This window comes from Hevea brasiliensis, chromosome 10 (genome assembly GCF_030052815.1).
Source record: "Hevea brasiliensis isolate MT/VB/25A 57/8 chromosome 10, ASM3005281v1, whole genome shotgun sequence".
In the NCBI taxonomy this organism is placed as follows: Eukaryota; Viridiplantae; Streptophyta; class Magnoliopsida; order Malpighiales; family Euphorbiaceae; genus Hevea; species Hevea brasiliensis.
Window position 1 is genome coordinate 7,285,782 of NC_079502.1, and position 22,303 is coordinate 7,308,084.

Consider the following 22,303-nt stretch of genomic DNA (forward strand, 5'->3'; position numbering starts at 1 on the left):
CATTTTTTTTAGTTTTTATACTTTTAATATTTTTTCATTATTTACAACTTTTCAATTACATTTTACATTATTTTCACCTAATTTTTTTCCCTTAGTAAATTTATGAATAATATTCAAAATAATAAAATTATTTTTTTCTTTTTTTATTATTTTATGACCTTCTTTAGACATAAAATCATGTTCTAAACCTAATAATTTTTCAAATTTAAATTTTATAACATAATATTTAAATTTATTACTTATATTTTTTATTTTAAAAATACAAATTATTAACTACACTATTATATAATTATATAATATTTAATTTCACTACAAAATTTTAAAAATGTTTTACTAATACATCAATTATTTTCTTTAATATGAAATTTATTATTACATATCATAAAAAAAAAACACATAAATATATACACTATACATACCTTAAAATGTTAGAGAGAGAGAGAGAGAGAGAGAGAGAGAGAGAGAGAGTGCTTCAAATGTTGAATAGTGTCAATGCATAAATCCAGTGCAGGAAATGAGAGGAGTCTGGATTGGCTACGGTAGCGTCTGATTGAAGCTAGGCGCTACAATTGGTAGCACCCAGCAGTTAGGCGCTGCCAATGATAGCACCCTACTGCTTCTTTTTCAACAACAGTGCAGATTCTGTATTGGTAGTGCAGCTAGACGCTACCATGGGTAGCACTCAGCTGTCTGACTTTTTTTTCGAATGATGAGAGAATCTGAACTGTTCACGGCAGCTAGACTCTACTATGGGTAGCACCCAGCTACTTACTTTCATATAACGAGATCTTTTTCGTAAAACGAGAGAATCTGTACTGTTGACAGCAGCTAGACTCTACTATGGGTAGCATCCAGCTGCCCACTTTCGTAAAACAAGACTTTTTTTGCAAAACGAGAGAATTTATATTGTTGACAGCAGTTAGACTCTACTATGGGTAGCACCCAGCTGCACCTGCCATTTTAATTTTTTTTTTTTACATTTCAATTCAAAAGAAAGTTTATTATTACAAGTTAGTCCTTAGTTGTTACTCATGATTGAGTCTTCCTGTCTCTCTCCTCTACGTCATAAAAAATGCTCACTTTTGATAAATATTTTTTCCCTCACCCCCTTTTGATAATTTAATTTTTAAATTACCCTGTTTAGATAATTTTCCCTGGTTTTCTGCATGAAATTTCTTTTTTATTTTAATTTATTAATATATAATATAAATTTATTTATAAAAAAAATAAAATATAATTATAAATATAAGTTTCAAACATAATTTTAATAATCTATTTACATTTTTTTATTAAAATTATAATATTTAAATACATAATTATATAAAAATAAATTATTTTTTAATAAAAAAAATAATGTGTTATCGTACAGGGAGTTATGAAGATTCTATGCATCCATTCTGCCCGACACAATATGGAGGCCGAGAAAATATATCAAATTTAGGAAGGGTCGAATTGATTCGAAAATTTTTGTTATCCTTATCTATCAGACAGATTTCACAATAGACGATATATATTCGAGTATATCTCCTTCCTCTCAATCAAAATCCCTATCTTCATCATTACTCATTACTTGCAAGGATGATTCGACGCGGCCACAGGCTGGTCCAAACTGTGAATTAGACTGGATCAACAGATTCATGAATTGGCCTAGAACTAGGGCATAGGGGCTGATTACAGTTCAAAGAAAATACATTCTGCCTTCTTGTCTATAATGGAATTTAACAAATTTTCATATTTCAAAGTCAAAGATGTGGGCTACTTAAAGTCCTTGCCTTCTAAAAACTGCAGACAGATTGCTACCAACTATTAGCTTGAAAATTCATCTCAAAGCCTCCCTATTCATCACTTTCATCTCCAATTCCATGTTGACTCCAAACAAAATGACGCCGAATTTTATTACTTGCTGATCTTTACAGTCCTTCAACGGTACCCTTTTCCAGGTTTTTGTTTCTTTTTTATTTTAGTGAATTTCTCTTAATTATCTTCTTAAAATCTTTGATGATTGTTTTAGCTTCTAGGTTTTTGGTTAGCCTGGCGTTTGTTAACCCAGCTTCTCCTAAAACCTCCTCCACTTCCTCTTCTTCTTCTTGTTTTCAGATTTTATATAACATTTATGGCGTTCTTATGATGCTTCTTTAAATAGAAAAACACTTTCATAGCTATATGTCCTGCTACTGAAAGGATCAAGCTTTTCTTTTTCTTGGGTTTAGCCTTTTGGGTGGATAATTTGATTGAATTCTCTTTTCTTCTTGAAGTTTGTGGAGTTTGGTGTATATTCCATCAAAGTTGAGCTTGGGTTAGTCTTTCAACAAAAAAACGAGATTCAGAGAAGTAAGCAATTCAAGATTTGATATATTTCACTACAACATTCTTGAAAAATGAGTTGTTTTTCTTGCTTCTCCTCTCATGACAAGAAAACAGCTAAAAGGTCAAGTAGCAGCAAAAGATCACGGCCACAGCCACCCATCTCTCCTCCTCATAAAAAAGAAAACAATATTGCAGCACCGCCACGGCCTGCTGGTAAGTATCTTTATGGGTTACCGAATCAAACAAAGCTAGAATTTGTGCAGGTTGTTGATCAAATCCACAGACTCGGTGTACCAATTAAGCTAGCTCCAATTATGGTTACATGCATGCCTTAATTTCACAGTGATCAATCTTTTCTTGTTGGAAAGGCGTTATTATTAATTATTTGTTTGTGCAGAGAATCCTAAACCAAAGCCCCAAGCTGAACCAAATACCAATATGGAAGCCACCCATAATAACAACAGCAAGGAAGGTGGCAACAACAATATCACAGCACAGACTTTTACATTCCGTGAACTAGCCACAGCTACAAAGAATTTCCGACAAGAATGTCTAACTGGTGAAGGAGGGTTTGAAAGAGTTTACAAGGGAAAACTTGGGAAGACCAACCAGGTAAATTAATAATGAACACTCTTTTCTTCATGTCTATTCTTTGATACTCGTCCTGATGGTTTCTAATTTAATTCAGGTAGTGGCTGTGAAGCAACTTGATAGAAATGGGCTGCAAGGAAATAGAGAATTTCTTGTAGAGGTGTTGATGTTGAGTCTCTTGCACCATCAGAATCTTATAAATCTTATTGGATATTGTACTGATGGAGATCAAAGACTTCTGGTATACGAGTACATGGCTTCTGGATCTCTTGAAGACCATCTATTATTAGGTACATATGATAAACCTTTATATATGTATATATTAATTAGTTAGAATTATCTTGAATTATAATGATGTACTGTTTCATTTGATTTTCAGAACTTCCACCAGAGCAAAAGCCATTAGATTGGTTCACAAGAATGAAAATAGCATTAGGTGCTGCTAAAGGACTAGAGTATTTGCACAATAAGGCTAATCCCCCTGTGATATATCGGAACCTGAAACCATCAAAAATTTTGCTGGACGAGGAATTTAATGCAAAACTGTCCGATTTCGGGCTAGCCAAGCTGGGACCTACAGGGGATAGAAAACATATTTCTGCAAGAGTAATGGGAACATATGGTTACTGTGCTCCAGAGTACCAAAGAACAGGCCAATTGAGTGTTAAATCAGATGTATACAGCTTCGGAGTTGTTTTACTGGAGTTGATTACAGGAAGAAGAGCCATTGACATCACCAAACCAACCGAGGAGCAAAATCTTGTCGCCTGGGTAACTAAGCACACTCATTTTTCTCTTTCTTTAGCTTGCAAGTGCTTTTCGATTAGAAGTTATGTAATTTATTTTCCTGAACAGGCACAACCAGTGTTCAAGGATCCAAATAGATACCCAGAACTTGCTGATCCACTTCTTCGTGGAGAATTCCCAGTTAGGGCCCTAAATCAAGCAGTTGCAGTGGCTGCAATGTGTCTACAAGAGGAAGCAGGAGTTCGGCCATTGATGAGCGATGTAGTTAGAGCTCTGAGTTTCCCTGGAGGAGTTCCAGAAGCAGGCGCTGTTACACATGACAGTGGGGTATGACAAAGACAGCACTCGAGACCGAGAAGTGGCAGAAGCCATAGAATGGGACTCAAATTCAAGGCTTGCAGTGTCAAGGAGTGGAAGTGCTTCTTCATTGTAATATATCATCTGTTGCATATATACATGTAAATGGTTATGAATGGAGATGGGTTTTCTCTGGAGACATTTTATATTGTTCTATATAAACCCAATCTAGATTGAGAAAAGCTACTATGTCGTGCCCTTCATGTTATCCTCAAGGCACCAATATGAGACCCTCATCATCATGTTAAATCTGTCATTGCCTCTTATAAAGCACAATTTTCTGCAAGCACGAAAGTCATCAAGCTTCCTACAATCAATCACTCATGAAGATCCAGTCCTATGGCATTACCAATAGTTGTTAAGAGCTGACCAATTTATTTCACTGAAATTTTGCTTTCACTAATCATCTCTCCCTGGTCAGGTCAAATGATACATCATTTGAATATATATATATATATATAGACTTTGAGTAGCCCACGTCTTGGACTTTGAAATATTAAAATTTGTTAAAGTCCAGCATAGACAACAAGGCAGAATGTATTTTATTTATTTTCTTTCTTTGAATAAATATTTTCAAGATTGAGACTGCAGTGATTATATATATATATATATATAATCACTGCAGTCTCAATCTTGAAAATATTTATTCAAAGAAAGAAAATATTAAAATATATATTTGAAATATTAAAATTTGTTAAAGTCCATTATATATATATATATATAATCACCAGTGCATAGTGCAGTCTCAATCTTGAAAATATTTGTTCAAAGAAAGAAAATAAATAAAATACATTCTGCCTTGTTGTCTATAATGGACTTTAACAAATTTTAATATTTCAAAGTCCAAGATGTGGGCTACTCAAAGTCCATGCCTCCTTAAAACTGAAGATACGTATTGAAATTGGTCAGTGATCCATTTCTGTGTTGTCATTAATCCATGTATACATGTGTTTTATCTAAAAAAAAAAAATACAGATTGCTACCGATTATTAGCTGGAAGATTCATCCCAGTAGCCAAGTCAAAGTATAACTCAACTTGTAAGTAACGCAAGGCACTATAAAAGATAAATCCCTGACCAAACTCAATTCTAGCCTAAGAACTCATGGCCACGGAGACATCATCATCATTATACTGCCTTTTCATCTTCCACCTCTTTCTGTTCATAGTTCATCAACCATCAAATTGCCAACAAGAATATCTAAACAATACCCAGTTGAACTGCGATCAAAACCCTTCCATTTCTAAAGGGTATCTTTGCAATGGCAATCAAATGCCATGCCAGTCCTTTCTAACCTTTTTTTCCCGCCCACCCTTTGACTTCCCCATTTCCATTGCTTACCTCTTAGGTTCAGAAGCCTCAAGTATAGCCTTGATCAACAACATATCAGTCAATGACAGAATTCCCCCAGAGAAATCTATCATAGTTCCTGTTTCTTGTTCATGTACAGGTAGCATTTACCAGCATAATACACCTTACACCATTAAAAGTACAGAAACCTATTTTAGTATAGCAAATGACACTTACCAAGGCCTGACTACTTGCCAGGCCCTAATGGGTCAAAACTACTATGACCCCCAAAATCTTCAGGTGGGAACAGAGCTGATGGTTCCACTAAGATGTGCTTGTCCAAGTCAAAACCAAACAGAAAATGGAGTGATCTCCTTGTTGATGTATATGGTGACATGGGGAGATTCGATCACATCAATTGCGAATGATTTTGGGGCCGATGTAGAAAGTATACTTACAGCCAACAGATTGCCACAGAACGGCGTGATCTTTCCCATCACTCCTATATTGGTTCCACTTAAAAGCGATAGTTGCAAGGTTAATCCAGGAGGGAAGTTCTTTTGCCACTGTCCTAACGGCTATCTTGCAGATGGAGCAGAAGGTCTTAATTGCAGACCAGAGAGTAAAAAGTTTCCTGTCAAATTGGTTACAGTGTTAGGTATGTCTCTCTCTTTCTTCTTTTTTCACCCAATTTGATTATCATATCCAGCAATTTGTTTATATTGGATCACCCATCTATCTACTCCAGGCATCAGCATTGGTATCGGACTGCTATGTTTATTCCTTTTCAGTTACAAGTTATACAAATTCCTAAAGAATAGAAGACACAGAATTCGTAAAGACAGATTCTTCGAGCGAAATGGTGGCTTCTTGTTGCAACAAAGGCTCTCATATTTTGGAAGAGATAAAAAGTCAAATCTATTTACTGAAGAGGAGCTGCAACGAGCTACTGACAACTACAACCAGAGTAGATTTCTTGGCCAGGGAGGCTATGGAACTGTATACAAAGGGATGCTACCAGATGGTACCATAGTTGCTGTTAAAAGATCAAAAACTATTGACAGAACCCAAATTGAACAATTTATAAATGAGGTTGTGATTCTATCCCAGATAAATCATCGAAACATTGTGAAGCTTCTTGGTTGTTGTTTGGAAACTGAGTTTCCATTGCTAGTTTATGAGTTCATTTCTAATGGAAACCTTTCCCATCATATTCATGAGCAAGACCATGAATCTTCGCTTCCATGGGAGCATCGCTTAAGAATTGCAAGTGAAGTAGCTGGAGCAATAGCATATATGCATTCTGCAGCTTCATCCCCAATCTTCCATAGAGATATCAAACCTTCAAACATACTCCTAGATGATAAATATGGCGCAAAAATATCAGATTTTGGGACTTCAAGATCAATCCCATTAGACAGAACTCACCTGACCACTGCAGTACAGGGAACCTTTGGTTACCTAGATCCTGAATACTTCCACACAAGTCAATTCACAGAAAAAAGTGATGTGTACAGTTTTGGGGTTGTGCTAATAGAACTCCTAGCAGGGGAAAAACCTATCTCTTCTGCCAGATCTGAAGATGAGAGAAACCTTGTAGCACATTTCATATCATCGACAAAGGAGGATCGCCTTCTAGAAATTTTAGATCCTCGAGTTGCCAAAGAAGGAAGGAAAGAAGATGTTCATGCCATTGCAAAGCTTGCAGTGAGATGTTTGAGATTGAATGGGAAAAAGAGGCCTACAATGAGAGAAGTAGCAATGGAGCTGGATGGATTGAGGAAGTCTCAAAATTGCATACAAATTGATCAACAGCCTGGGTTGCTGAAAGATGAAGCATCCCTCATGCACCCTATTGGTGAGCCAGGACAGGACAACATTACCTTTTCCTTGGAAATGGAATCTACCACTTTCTAGATTTCATCAGCTTTATGCATAGCATTTGCTTGCAAAGAATTCAAAGTTATGAATTATCTGGCATTCATGATCTGATCTATGTTTTCCCTTTCCAACCATTTGAAGATCCAATTCCATGTGCCCTTCTTCTAGTGTCAAATGATTACTATGATATTATTGACAATTAAATAAAATTATTGAAATTTATTTCTCCAATTTTCTCTTTGTTCATGAGATATGTATGAAGGAGCAACTACTATTGTGCGTACAGTGGGAGGGGACACAAGAGATTTTCCGATCTCAATTGGATTACACCAAGGATCAGCCATAAGCCCTTACCTTTTTACATTAGTTTTAGATGAATTGATGAAATATATACAAGAGAGTATTCCTTGGTGCATGATGTTTGCGAATGATATTATTCTGATTAATGAGACACGAGAAGGAGTTAATAGAAAACTAGAAAGCTAGAGCTTTGGAGAAATACTCTAGAATCAAAGGGTTTTAAGTTAAGTAGAACGAAAACAGAATACATGCATTGCAAGTTCAGTGAAGGCCAAACGGATGATAGGGAAGGAGTTAGTTTGAATGGAGTTGTACTGTCCCAAAGTAATCACTTTAAATATCTAGGCTCAGTCATTCAAGTAGATAGGGGATGTGAGGAGGATGTTAGTCACAGGATTAAAGCCGGATGGTTAAAGTGGAGACGTGGCACGGGAGTTTTTTGTGATCGCAAGATTCCCAATAAGTTGAATAAGTTGAAAGGAAAATTTTACCGTACAGCCATACGACCGGCTATGTTATATGGTAGTGAGTGTTGGATATTGAAAGAGTCGTATGCGTCTAAGATAAGAGTTGCAGAGATGAGAATGTTAAGGTGGATGAGTGGCCATACTAGACTAGATAAAGTCCGTAATGAGAGTATTAGAGAAAAGATAGAAGTGGTGCCAATTGAAGATAAGTTGAGAGAAAGAAGATTGAGGTGGTTTGGTCATGTGAAGCGTAAACATACGAAGGCTCCAGTTAGACAAGTAGAGCACATTAGGTTAGAGGATAGAAAGAAAAAAGGGGTAGACCTAAATTGACTTGGAGGAGAGTAGTACAATATGATCTAGAATGATCTAGAAGCATTACATATTTTCTGAGGATTTAACCCAAAATGGAGAAAGCGAATCCATATAGCCACTCTAAATTTTTTGAATAAAAGCTTAGTTGAGTTGAGTTGAGTTCTCTTTGTTCATGAAGATTTATTTCTCTTGATCTCTTTATTCTTCCTATTGGTTCTACATCAGTTATATCCATATGAGATATTATTTGCTTTGGCTTTAAGATTCACACGTTTTTGTCCTTAAAAAGGAACAAACAACCCCACGATTTTGTCCATAAAATGGAACCTCGAGGGAGAGGGAGATTCTAGCCCCTAGTAGATGTGGGATTTTGTATCATCATATATCAAACATACACAGAATTCAATCCAAATTTGGACTAGCAGAATTATTACGTGTAGCGGCATCAAATATCATTGTTACTTACACAAGGTCCCATTCCATCCCATCTCTGCGCCATAGTATGTCAAGAGGCTATTGCTCTATCTCTTACATCAAACTTATTGAAAGCTTATGCATTATCATAGACAAAACACAGTGCTTCTATTAACCACAACACGAGACTCAAATTAGTACAATACAAGAAAGGAAGAAAAGCAGCACACCTGACGGGCGTCCACAAAGCTTCTAATTTTTGAATTTGGATGCTCAGGTAATGTTTTAAGAAAGATCGAGGTCTTACCACTACAAGGCACTTTCATGACTCAAATACCAAGCATATATTTCCATTTTCCAAATCTACTTGCAGATTGTTCCCAGCAGTTAGAAGATCAAGCTAATTAGCCATGGCCTTGACCCACAAACTTACCAGACGTCTTTACTTGTATCATCTTGATTAATGGGTATTCTAAGAACAAATTCAAGAGTAAAACTTATTCATGAAATGGTTGATGAGAGGTTCTCCGCAAATTCCAGCACCACAGCCCTGGTAACAGAAAAGTTATAAGATGCCCTAAATTTCACCCATCACCCATCACATTGTAACAGCAATTAGTATCATAAAATTCCTCAATTTGAATTTGTTTGAACATTAAAACCATTCTAACTTGAATTTGTGGGTTGCCTGGATAAACTGCTGAAGTGGCCATAAAAAGCTGTTTCACCTCATCATCTTGTGCCAATTTCTCAATCTCACCGCCTCCATTCTTCATCTGGGCACAACAAATCCACGCATTAACACTGTTATGATAGTGAACAAAATGTTCAAATTCCCTCTTCCTCCAAGATGCCCTTCAAGTTCAGCAAATTTACCCCTTGCCCATTTACTCCGCTAGCTTTTCCATCTCATGCCGTTTGGCCAGAGAAGCTACGGTCTGGAGGGGAAGGAAGATTCCAACCCAGCTTCGTGGCAGCGGCCTAATGCATGCGATGTGTGAATTGTATGTGGGAGTGGGATTTTTGTGTGATAGGTAAGGATGGCATTTATTTTCAATTTTGGCATGGACTCATATAATTGCTTAAATAAATCCTTTAAATTTTATCCCTTGATTGGATTGAGAGAAATAATAAAAAGAAAAGAAATATAATTTATCACATTTTCTTTATTTGAATAGCAAATAAAGAAAAAAAAAGAATAAATAAAGAAAAATGAAAAAAATTATATTTCTCAATTTTTTCTCATGAACTCAAAATATTTTTCTCTAATTTAGAGTGAAATAGAGAAAAATAAAGAGAATTATGTACCATTTATATTAAAATTACTTACACACTCTTAATATCATATAATAATAAAATTATAAGTTCATGGTAATTAACTAATTTTGTTAGGAGAGAAATTTTCTCTATTTTAACAAAGTATCCAAACAATGGAAAAGAAATTTATTTTCTTTTATCTTCTTTTCTCTTCATTTCTCCTTTTTAATTTCCCTTCAATTTACTTGCTCAATTAAAAATCCCAACAAATGGGTAAAAGTAAATTAAATAAACTTTTATTATTTTGAGTCAAATGAGACTTTAACTTTTAAAATAAAGATAAAAAAGAAGCAACTGTAATTTGCTTCTAATATAAATCTTATTAAGGCTCGTCATTAATTCTTTATGTTTAATTTGCAATATCCTAATAATTAAAATAATAAATTTTTCTTTACTGAATGGTTTAAGAAACTTATCTGTGAGATTAATAAACTTCAATAAATAAATTTCTTCAACTATTATGCAAATAATAATTTATCAATTTTCTTTAAAATGCAACATATTTCCACTGAGGTGTAGCCAATCATATCATACGTAAGTTTACTGATGAAAACTCTATACACTAAAAGATTTTTACACACAACCTTTACTAGATTTATATTAGAGATAAATTATAATTAAGCCTTTTTTTTACCTATTTTTAAAAGTTAAAGAGTTTATTTATTCACAAAATAGTAAAAAAAAAAGACTAATTTGATTTATTTTTAAGATTTGAATGACTTATTTTATTTTTTTCTAAAAAATTGAATAATTTAAATAGACTTCAAAATATTTTAAAAATTTATATAAATATTTAACATAATTTTAAGAGTCTAAATAAACATCTTACCTATTTTCAATTATCCAAATCCATTTCATTTCTAATTATTAAATAATTATGCAAAAATATCCAAACCTGCTTAATTTTATATAATACATAGTCATCAAATCTAATAAATATAACATATATATTTACAAGTTTCAATAGAAATTGAAATTTACAAGTTGCAACATATTTAATTGCCACAAGATTGAAAAAAAAAAAGTTAATTCGAACTTTTATGGGTATATATTATACACTTTATTTAGACTTAAAATTTGTTTGCAGGTTGTTAGTGAAGAATGAAGAATAATGGCTTAAAATTCAATTAAATTCTCGCAGTTACTGCAAAGTTTAATTTAGTTTATTTTTATTTTTTTTTAATTTAATTTAAAATTTTAAATTTAACCTCAATTTAATCAAAAATAAAAAAATAAGGAATTGACATTTTTAATTTTTAGCTTAAGCTAAGAAATTTAGTTTTAAAATTAAAAAATTAAACTTTTTTATTTTGATTTAAATCAAAAAATTTAACTTATAAATTTTAATTTTTTAGATTTATATTAATTTAGATAAAAAATTAAGAATAAGCTAAATTAAATTTATCCAATAAATATAAGATTAATAGAGTATTTGATACAAAATTAATAAAAAATAATAATTACATTTATAACTTATTTTAATACTATTCAATTAACTTTTTATCTTGTTACTATTTACTTTTTTTTTAAAATTAAAAATTAATTTTAAAAATTTAAATTAATAATTATACTATTTAAAAAATTATAATTTATAAAATAATATTTAACACTTAAGTTTTTAACATACGAGCAAACACATCTTAAATTAAATATTATGCTGGAGAATAATTCAATTATGTATTGGCATTGAGTTTTACCAATTTCAATCATTAGGCTGGACAGCGAGGCCTCCGATGAACAACCACCACCCATCTACAGTGCAGACCACCAACAAAAACAGAAGATCCCAAAACATTATATAATCAGGTCAGACGATGCTGTCTCGTCGCAGGGAGCTCTGGTTAAGGGTTCTCTAGCTGTCTCTCTGTTTCCTCGCAAAAAACGACAGCATAAATCTAACGTTGATTTTCTGCAAGGTAATAGATGCAAAGATCATTCTTTTTTTCAATTTCTTTCCGATGCATATTATCTTTACAGATGCAAAATTAACGTCAAACGTGATATTGTGCTAATGTTATACGTTAATGGGTTCAATTAGTGGGTTTAAGAAATTAAGGGTTCTACTTATGTTTCTTTTTTTTTTTTTTTAACTTTATCGTTATTTTTAATTCATGTTTGTTCGGTTTTGCCTTTTTCATATTAGGTAAGGCTTCGATGTAAACTGTGAGATGGGGTTATGCAGTGATTTTCCAGTATATGAGTTTTATTGATAGAGTTATATGCTATATTTGAAATATCTGAGCTTTCTTGGAGAATTGAGGCGTGTTTGATTCAATATTGAGCTCTGAAGTATGAAAACTAAAGTTTGGAGATGGGTTTTAGGTTTGATATACATAGTTGCTGTTGCAACTATCTGGATAGCTGCTAGTTTTGTTGTTCAATCTGTTGTAGATGCTGGGGTTTCACCATTTCTCGTTACATACATTTGCAATTCATTGTTTGTGATTTACATTCCCTTAGTTGAAATTGGGCGCTATTTAGAGGATTCTTATGGAAGCTTGTTTTTCTGGAGGAATAAAAAGAGCAGCCCTTTACAAGAATTGGGAGATTCAGAGGAGGTCGTTCTTCTAGGAGAGAGTGATATGGGTGCAAAAGTTGATGGTTTGAATCCATCTGTTCCTTTGGAAGAGGGAGAAAGTAGTCATCATGGAGATGGTGTTGGTTCACCAGTGGAATTTACCTCACATTCCATTGAAAGGATCTTACCTTTAGAAGAGGCTAATAAAGGAGTTGATGCCAAAGGGCGATGGACACGCACTAGAGTGGCAAAGGTCAGCTTGCTAATATGCCCATTTTGGTTTCTTGCACAGCTGACTTTCAATCTGTCATTGAAGTATACTACAGTGACGGTAAGCATCTTTCAATTCTGTGTCATGCCTGTGTCTTTATTCATCATGTTGCTGGAATTAAGTTTTCCCCCATGTTTTGTGCAGTCAAATACCATTTTAAGTACTGCTTCCAGCCTTTTCACCTTTTTGGTCTCTCTGGCATTCCTGGGTGAAAAGTTCACTTGGGTGAAGCTTGTTAGTGTTCTCCTCTGCATGGCTGGGACTATAATTGTCAGCTTGGGAGACTCAAAAACTGGTTTAAGCGCAATTGCTTCAAACCCTCTTCTTGGAGATTTTCTTGCTCTCATATCAGCCGGGTTGTATTCAGTGTACATTACACTCATTCGCCTAAAATTGCCTGATGATGATGATGATGGAAAGAGTGGTCAAGCCAGTATGGCACAGTTCCTTGGATTCCTAGGGCTTTTCAACCTCTTCATTTTCCTTCCCATTCCCCTTATACTGGATTTCACCATGTTAGAGCCGTTTAATATGATTACCTGGAAGCAGTTTGGTCTAATCATTGGCAAAGGTTTGTATTTCACGTCTTGCTTGGCATTTGAAAGTTTAGCTGCATTGTTTCAACTTTGTGCAATAAGCCTTGAAATTGTTCAATGATACATCTTAGTCCAAATACATGAATTAGCCCATTAGCTAGCTGGGAAAAATTCAGTGCACCCTCACTTTCTTTTTCCACCTAATGCACCATTATGCTTTTCTTTTTGCAACAAATTGGTAAGATTTCTTGGGCTTTTGGTTATTCAGGTTATTCTTGCGCTTTTGGTTTATGAGAAAATAGAGACGAAATGGAATGAATTTAATGAATATTTCTTATGTTCACCTTTATAGTGATTAACAAGAAAGAGGCGATATCTGATTTCGCTTTTTGTTAAGGGTCGAAATTTCGTTTATCTTTATGACTAGGGATATCCCTGCATATATTATGTCTAGGGATGATAATAAAAATTAAAACTGTGATGTATTGAATGTAGTTGACATGCTACATCATAATAGTCCACTATCTAATGCTAGAACATTTCTGAAAGTAGTTGATCAATGCCTTGTCTTTCTTGTGTTTCCTTGCCAATCTGAATTTGCCAGCCATTTTTAACAAGCTACTCTTACACTTTTTTATCTTTTCTCATTTGCATAATCTCTTTTGTGCAACCAGAGGAATGATCAGATCTGGTGGATGTTATTCTATCCACTTTCGTGTAGCATAAGAGAACTTAGCCCATCATTATTGATATTTGTTGTTCTTTTATCAGAAAGAAAAGGAATGTTTTGCCATTTTGACATATCAGATTATCTTTCATTTGAGAGGTTTATTACTTATAACATAATCAATAAACTACGTGAGCTAGTCGTTTTTTTGGCTTGGGCGTAGTGTCATACCATCATATGACTAGAAATAGGTTCCAGATATTCTTTTCTATAACTGGGAGAGAAAGTGTGGAATCGCAATTTTTTTCCTCTTTTATTTCCTAGATATGATTGATTACATGATGTAGATAATATTGGATTGAAGAACCTGCTTCTTCAGCAATTAGCATCCAACTTTGTTTCATATTTCTTTTCCTTTTTCCAACTTAAACAGGCTTGTTAGATAATGTGTTGAGTGACTATTTATGGGCAAAGGCTGTTCTTTTGACAACCACCACAGTTGCAACAGCTGGTCTTACAATTCAGGTTCCATTAGCAGCTATTATAGATTCACTAACAGGCAACGCCCCTCGCTTCATGGATTACCTTGGAGCCATGGCTGTGATGATTGGGTTTGCTGGAATTAACATTCCTTCTGATACTTGTAGCCAATCAATAGAAGCAAGTGTTGAATCAGAAAACCAAACTCTTAATTCAACTCATCAAGATCAGTCACCATCCCCGCAAGGAGCAGTTGGCATTTCATAGCGTAATATTGGTAGTTCTGTTAAATCACTACACAATCTTCAGTGATTTACTAGTGCATATGGAGCAATGCTTTTCACTGGAATTATTGAAAGTGCTACACAGCTGTCATTCTTTAATTTAGCAATTGAACAGTAAAAAGTATTAGCATTCAAAGGTATTAGCTGGTACCACTCTAGCCATTTTGTCAGGCTCTGTTTCCTAATGTGTATTTTCCTTCCTCTTTATGTAATAGAAGAAATAGATAGTGTGATATATTAATTTCTCTGTTCATATTGAGCAGAGTCATAATTTGCAGCAGTAACACATTCAACAGGTTATGATGGATATGACATCAAAACCACTGTCTGAAGTCAATTGCTGTCATAATTTCTAACTCAGATTCAATGCAAATTCCCATATCTTTGCATCACTCTCCTAGTTGCAAGAGCCGCAGCTTCACTTGCATGCAGTGTACCAGTAGCCTTGATTGCAGCAAATTCACGATCGATCTCCTCCTGCACCTTGCTCCGAGCATCCCCAATAGGGTCTGCTGCAACGCCATTAACCGACTGCTTCTCTACTGCTGCAGAAGGCTTGACAGCACGAGGTATTGACTTCTCTGACGTTGTTCGCTCCTTAGACTTGGTGTCTTCAGATTTAACAACTTCATCGGTCGCTCTGACAACTTTGTTTGTGGATGGACTAGGACCATTAACTCTGGATTTCTTAACATTTGTTGCAGCTGGTGAAGGCTGAGGCCTGAATTGTGGAGCTTGTGGGACAGCTCCTGCTCTCAATGTTGTCTCCAGATTTTGCATCATAGGCACTACAATTCAAAAGAATAGGCATTAGATGATCAACCATTAAAATGAATGAGTAGACAAGCTCGACTGTTGATCACTAGAATTAGGCAAACAAATGGACAATCCATCAGAACTCAAATGACAAGTCCATATAATTCGATAACAATCTGAACTTCATGAATGTATCGCAGAATTCAGTATCCCCAAAAAAGGTTTCTTTTTTGCTTATTTCCAATAAAAAAGAAAAACGAGGTAGAGGAAGCATTTGATTGCCTTTACTTCGCCGTTAAGAAAATTGTAGAATCAAGGTTATACATTTGAAATCATAAAAAGACTAGAATACATTAAAAAGCATTCACAAATAATCTATATTTCCATTCTACAGAATTAAATAAGGCAAAGTAGGCAAAGAATAGGTGGCAACTCACTTATAAGAGCACCCATTGGACTGCGCATAACTTCATTAGGGAGCTGAAGAATATATTGTGGAATGGTTGCACCCACCAAAAATTGTGCAACCTCATTGCTGAAGTTGTTGCAGTTGTGAGTAAGCAAACTGTATGTTTCAGCTGCATAGCGGGGGCTAATTTCCTGCAAATACAATTCAAATACATCTTGTGGTACATGTGTGATGCCCAAATCTACCACTTTAATTGGCGTTCCATATGGAGTTCTTCTAGCAGAGTCATGCTGTATGCCTCCTCCAAAATAGTATTCATTACCATATACCACTACTCCTGTGTGCCTAACATGCACAAGAAAAAATAAATAAGACAGAAAATAAGCAAAAGAAGCAGCCAATAATTAAATGCTCTGAACCTTGTAGATTTTGATGGCACAAAAAAAAGGAAACATGTTAACAACCTATGCAAGATTAGCGACTTAAGTCAATAAAGAGTTGGATTTAATCTGTATCCCTCAACACAGATGGTGCTTTTAAGGTTAGTTTCGTGATAGCTACAGCTGGTGGTCTAATCAGAGACCACATTTGAGCTTGTGTTCATGGGTTTACAACAAGGAATGGGAACTGTAATCCAGTCCAAGGGCGTTTTGTTTCCTTCAAGGCTTATATGTTGTATACGATAAAAAATGTAAATGAGTTATTTTGTAGATTAGTTCATGTCTAGCGACTGTGTTGAAGGCAGGCGACTGCTAAGTGAATGACAAAATCAGCAACATCGACATTCCATAGCAGTGATGCATGTGATTGATTTTTGTGTCAGGCCAACCATCTCGTACACAAGCTAGTCCACACATACTAAAATCAATTGCATAGCGTGAAGAGTGAATCGATACTGCAACCTCTGACCTAAACTAAACTTTTGACCTTGGTTCTCTTAATCGAGTCTCAATTAGTGTGTTGTGTTTGACTTATTTGTTTGAGAAATTCTAAGAGAGAGAGAGTGTTTATGTATACATAACAACAGTTAATAGTTGTGCATGCATTAAAGGGTTCGCAAGGTGTGTTTGTATTAAGTGTTTAGCTTATCCTAGAATTTTCGTTGCAGTCTTATAAATTTTAAGTGATAATGAATAATTCACTCCTTTCTCTAATTTAAGTTCAAGTTTCTGGATCTGAAACTTGTGACTCAGTAGTTGAGTGCTCCTTTTCTTCCTATCCGCCTCGTAAACTTTTTCAACTCGAATAACAATATCCAAGGGGTGCAGAAATTATGATGGTAATTGGCATGAGCTTGAATTTCCAGATTTCTAAATGCAGATATACCATATCCAGACACTATGCATTTGTTTCCCTCCCTGCACTATAAACTTACCAAATGCCCTCAATAGCTTTACCCAAAAACGTTGTGGAAAGCCGACGTGCCAATCCTTGGCTGAGGTCATACACATTTAAGATAACCCTGTGACCCTCCTGGCACCAATTTAAACTGATGAGCAATAATCAACGCCACTGGGAATGGATCACTAGCAAAGCATGCAGAGACTTAAATTTTTAGGATATAACAGCATTTCATACCTCTGCCATCTCCTAATATAGAAAAAGATCAGCAACTACAAGTCCTTTAACACCGCGAAAGATCTATCAACTGATAAAACTGACGTCACCAAATCTAAATCAAAAATAACAAGATGTCACCATCACACCACAAAGTTGCAATAAGAAAAAGCTGGCAACTTCAATAGCACAATAAGGTAGATATTTAAGAGGCAAGAAAAAAAATTAAAAGTAAAATTAACACTTTCTTCCTGAGACTTTGTAAGGAATAAAAACCTCAAAATTCTGGAGTTTGCACAAAAATTTCTCCCAAAAATCAAGAATTCAAAATTAAAATTTATAATGAAATTAGGTAGCTCATTAGAGCAATATAATCAATCATACACAACCACTTCAAACTGTGTAGATCTAAATCAAATTCCATCCCATGAAAAAGAAACACAATCTAATCACTATAGAGTCTGCACCCTCCAAATTGCAAAAATCAAACATATCCTTGAGAAAAGGTCAGCATTCAATTGATTGAACAACCTCAATATCACGAAATGCAAATTATTAACAATCAATTCCTGTGGAACAAACATTGACGAAGAGCAGCAAACGCACCTTATAGAACAAAATTTGGCCTCGGGCAACCTCCAGGATTCTTTGCGTAAACACAGGCCAAGGAAAAGGCGACCATCGCCTTTTATAGTTGGGGTTGGGACCCAAATGGTTCTCTCCAGCGACTCCGGCACGCGCGAGTCAGTGACCAAAGCCCTGGATTCCCCTTTTCTTCTATGACAAGCTTTCCAATTTTTTCTGACACGTGTCCTACATGGTGTTGTATTTTCGATTCGCGGTCTTTTTTTCTTTTTTTAATTTCGCGGTCTAGTCATTGTGTTTTTAAGCGTGTGGAATAACACATTTATATGTGTTATTATATTTTATTTAAAAAATTAAATTTTAGCGTTTTTTTATATTTTTATAAATTATGAAAATTCACATTTATATGTGTAAAGGAAAAAATATTCCCGGATAAATATCTTTTACATATTTAATTCAGTAATTTAAGTTTTGCATAACTTATGAGTTAAATAATATTAATAATAATTTAACCTCATGACTTAATAAAAAAGGATTTAGCTTGATCAACTACTATAAGACATACTTAATAAAAAAATATTAATTAAATATAATAATTTATATTTTAATAGAATTATCAAAGATAACGATATATATGCTTATACATTTTAAAAGAGAAATATATCATCTAATTATACCAATTAATTATTAGACAATTAATTTTCTATAATCAACTGTTGTTCAAAGCTTAGATAAAGGAATCCCATCATCATGTAGCAAGGTATTGCCCTTCTAATCATGCTTGCACACTATTTTCTCTTAACAATTTTAATTTGAGTATCAGAGTAAGACATTATAAATATTTTTTGATGAATCTCCAATTTATTTATTATCTATTTTACATGTTCATATATGGAGTGCAACAATGGTACTACTTATAAGAATAGATAAAAAGGTTATATTTTTCTTCATATATATAATTTATACTCTAAGTTCAAAATGAGAGAATGAGCCATTTAAAGAGATTCAATATTAAATAAAGGTAGATGACTTGGAATTTACAAAAGTCAAAAAATTTCTTATAGTCCTCCAACAAATTTTTAGAGGAGTTATAAGATAATTTAATCTCTATCATTTGCTTGCTCGTTCTTCCATCCCATAATTTGTTAAAAATTGTTTTTCCTCAAATTTCAAAATTTTCAAAATGCTATTTCTACTTTGTTTGTGTGAAGTTAAGAAATCAGACGATGGTTTGAAAGCTTACTTTAGGTAGTGTTTGGTTTACCTGTTGGGTGTAATTAATAATTAATAGATATACAAATAGGTAAATTAGAGTGTTTGATAAATTTAAAAGAGTAAAGCTGATAGTTGATAGGTAACTGATATAATACTTATCAGCTGTAATTTGTATCAGCTCTATTTTTAGAGCTATTTCTGATCAGCTGATAGCTGATTCGATTTTATTTTTTATTTAGACCATATTATTCTTTTATATTTAACTCAAAAATTAATATTATTAATGTTTTTATATTTTTCATTTATAATTTTAACATTTTAATTAACGCATTATAACTTTATTAAAATATTTTTTTATTAATAATATAAAATATTTATTTATTATAAAAATACATTTTTTATATTTAAAAACTTAAAATTAATTATAAGTTTTTTCTTTATTAACATTAATAATTTGCTATTTTATAATTGTATTTTTAAAGTTATTTAATTATTTTTTAAAAAATTTAATTATTTTTTATTTCAATAATAAAATAAATAATATAATATAATAAATCAATAATTATATTTTTATTTTAATAATAAAATAAATAATATAATATAATAAATTTATAATAATATATTTATTTCACTAATAAAATAAATTATATGATATATATACTTATTAGTCATTTTACATATCAACGGTTATAACTAAATATAATTTTATCAAACACTTAATATAAATTAATTATTATCAATTATTAATTAATAATAATAATTATTAGCTAACAGTTATCTGGTACATCTAATAATTAAATCAAACAGCCCTTAAACAATTATCAGATTATTTGTTTGACTAAGCGAAGGAGAAGGTCATCTAACAATGTGCCATTATTATCATTATAATTACAAAAATGCCACCATGAAGTTGCTGGAATGGATGGCTTACGTATTGGTTGTTACTCAACTAACTTCAAAATTGTCATAGCAATGCGCTGGAGAAAGTTTCACTTGTAATTACGGGACTGCCACCATATCCTTTGCTTTCACCGCAAGCTTGGTTTTTAGCCTTAATTACACAAAATGCCATTGATTCTTAAGGTAGGTTTGATTTAATCATTGGATGGAACTGGGAGTTATTTTTGTTAACTGAAAATTGGTAATAGTTTATTTATATTAAGTGTTTAATAAATTTTATTTAATTATTATTATTAATATATAAAAATAATGAATATGAAATATATATATATATATATATATATATATATATATATATATATCTAAATCAATTATACTATCATACAGAAAAATACAAATTGCATATAAAGGAATATAAAAAGTTCTTTTACAAAATAAGTTAAAATTAAAGATAAAATTAATAAAAGTTATTTTTATCAAATAATGAAAAATTATACAGTAATTCATGAATAGTGTCTATTTTAGAGTTGATAAAAATTATAGGTGTTATAGTTTTGTATAAATTATCTATCAGCAATTAGTTATATTTTTACAAATTAATTAAATAATTTAATTTAATTATTTAAATATCTATTAATTATTAACTGCATTAAAAAATCAAACGCTACCTTAATCTACTTGTTCAATTGATAATTTCGCCATCACTTAGTTTTTGAAAGAAAGACCACCACTTTTTCCTTTATTTACACTTTGCCACTACTTCATATCATGAAAGAAATTAAAAATTTTGGCTCTTATTTATCGAAGCGCGATAAATAGGTCCCTTAGGCAAATCCCACATCGACAAAATACGGAGATGGTTTTTGGTTTAAAAAGTAATGATATATAAAATGGAGGAACTAATCACTAGAGGCGCCTTTTGGTGGAATGGCCTGTAGAGTTGAAAGAACTCCAGGGTTAAGCATGCTCACTTGAGATAAATCCTAGGATGGGTGACCTCCTAGGAAGTTCTCCATTCCACCTATGAGACAAAACCGTGAGGCTTATGGCCAAAACGGACAATTCCTCTAGTGGTTGGAGCTCGATCATTACAATTGGTATCAGAGCCACTCGTGTGTCCTCTTGGGCGATGGTGGGGCAAACCTCAACGAGGACGCTGAGTTCCGAAAGGGGAGGAGATAGGTCCCTTAGGCAAATCTCACATCTGCAAAGCACGGAGATGGTATTGAGTTCAAAAAATAATGATATATAAAATGAGGGAACTAGTCACTAGAGGCGTCTTTAAGTGGAATGGCCTGGAGAGTTGGAAGAACTCTAGGGTTAAGCGTGCTCGTTTGAGAGAAATCCTATGATGAATGACCTCCTAGGAAATTCTCCATTCCACCTATGGGACAAAACCGCAAGGCTTATGGCCATAGCGGACAATTTCTCTAATGGTTGGAGCTCGATCGTTACAGCTTGATATGTATCAAAAATCTCATATGATACTATATATTGACAAACAAATGAAAATCATTTAAATAAAAAATAATTTATAACTAAATATTATTGAATTGAAAAATGATAACAGAAACATTTAAATTTAATTTTTTAAAAGTAAAATGTTTCTTATTTACTTGGCCATTTAATTGAGTTGGCCATAATAATAATAATAATAATAATAAATTTTAGGAAAGCAAAATAAAAAGAATATTAAATTATTAATATAAAAAATAATATATACTAATTATAAATAAATCAAATTTCTATATTTTATTTTTATAACATTTTATGTAGACTACACTTTTATCTCTCAAATTTTTTAACAAAGATTTTATAATAAAAAATATAAAAATGCAATAAAAATATTTGTTAAAAATATGAAATAATTTAAGATTAAATTATATGATAGTTGATTATTATAATACAAATTAATGATTAATTTATTTTAAACTAATGGCCATCAATTATTATTATTATTATTATTATTATTATTATTATTATTGAAGGTAAAATTTGGTAAATAATGTTTTTGCAAAAAAGAATTTATAAAAAAAATAATATAAATAATTTTTTAATATTATATTTAATCATAAAATATCTTAATTTTTAAAAATTAAAATAAAAAATAATATTTTAAATCATAAATATTAAAATAATA

The 22,303-nt window shown here is 32.8% G+C and overlaps 3 protein-coding genes and 1 pseudogene across 3 annotated transcripts; 3 read left to right on the plus strand and 1 right to left on the minus strand.

Annotated features, from left to right (window-relative positions):
• The first annotated feature begins 1,579 nt into the window (after nt 1-1,579).
• On the plus strand, nt 1,580-4,288 carry LOC110647472 (probable serine/threonine-protein kinase PBL26; annotated as a pseudogene).
• An 802-nt stretch (nt 4,289-5,090) lies between these two features.
• LOC110647465 (wall-associated receptor kinase-like 1) lies at nt 5,091-7,403 on the plus strand. Its single transcript, XM_021801308.2, has 2 exons — nt 5,091-5,949; nt 6,040-7,403. Exons 1-2 carry the CDS (start codon nt 5,106-5,108, stop codon nt 7,206-7,208), a joined length of 2,013 nt encoding a protein of 670 aa, XP_021657000.2. The 5' UTR covers nt 5,091-5,105; the 3' UTR covers nt 7,209-7,403.
• A 4,274-nt stretch (nt 7,404-11,677) lies between these two features.
• Nucleotides 11,678-15,012, plus strand: LOC110647467 (thiamine-repressible mitochondrial transport protein THI74). The gene is made up of 4 exons (XM_021801311.2): nt 11,678-11,901; nt 12,129-12,834; nt 12,919-13,345; nt 14,411-15,012. Exons 2-4 carry the CDS (start codon nt 12,277-12,279, stop codon nt 14,722-14,724), a joined length of 1,299 nt encoding a protein of 432 aa, XP_021657003.2. The 5' UTR covers nt 11,678-11,901; nt 12,129-12,276; the 3' UTR covers nt 14,725-15,012.
• Nucleotides 14,919-18,222, minus strand: LOC110647468 (uncharacterized). The gene is made up of 5 exons (XM_021801312.2): nt 18,070-18,222; nt 17,485-17,578; nt 17,282-17,379; nt 15,935-16,251; nt 14,919-15,529 (listed from the first exon to the last, which is right to left on the minus strand). Exons 2-5 carry the CDS (start codon nt 17,491-17,493, stop codon nt 15,105-15,107), a joined length of 849 nt encoding a protein of 282 aa, XP_021657004.2. The 5' UTR covers nt 17,494-17,578; nt 18,070-18,222; the 3' UTR covers nt 14,919-15,104.
• Nucleotides 18,223-22,303: the final 4,081 nt, after the last annotated feature.

Excerpts from the sequence above, each read along its gene's own strand:
- LOC110647465 (XM_021801308.2), top strand. The coding sequence starts at position 5,106 with ATGGCCACGGAGACATCATCATCATTATACTGCCTTTTCATCTTCCAC. Across the intron at positions 5,950-6,039 it reads CAAATTGGTTACAGTGTTAG|GCATCAGCATTGGTATCGGA; the intron begins GTATGTCTCTCT and ends TATCTACTCCAG.
- LOC110647467 (XM_021801311.2), top strand. The coding sequence starts at position 12,277 with ATGAAAACTAAAGTTTGGAGATGGGTTTTAGGTTTGATATACATAGTT. Across the intron at positions 12,835-12,918 it reads TGAAGTATACTACAGTGACG|TCAAATACCATTTTAAGTAC; the intron begins GTAAGCATCTTT and ends TGTTTTGTGCAG. Across the intron at positions 13,346-14,410 it reads TGGTCTAATCATTGGCAAAG|GCTTGTTAGATAATGTGTTG; the intron begins GTTTGTATTTCA and ends CAACTTAAACAG.
- LOC110647468 (XM_021801312.2), bottom strand. Across the intron at positions 16,252-17,281 it reads AAAGCTATTGAGGGCATTTG|GCACACAGGAGTAGTGGTAT; the intron begins GTAAGTTTATAG and ends TGTGCATGTTAG. Across the intron at positions 15,530-15,934 it reads TCCAATGGGTGCTCTTATAA|TGCCTATGATGCAAAATCTG; the intron begins GTGAGTTGCCAC and ends TTTGAATTGTAG.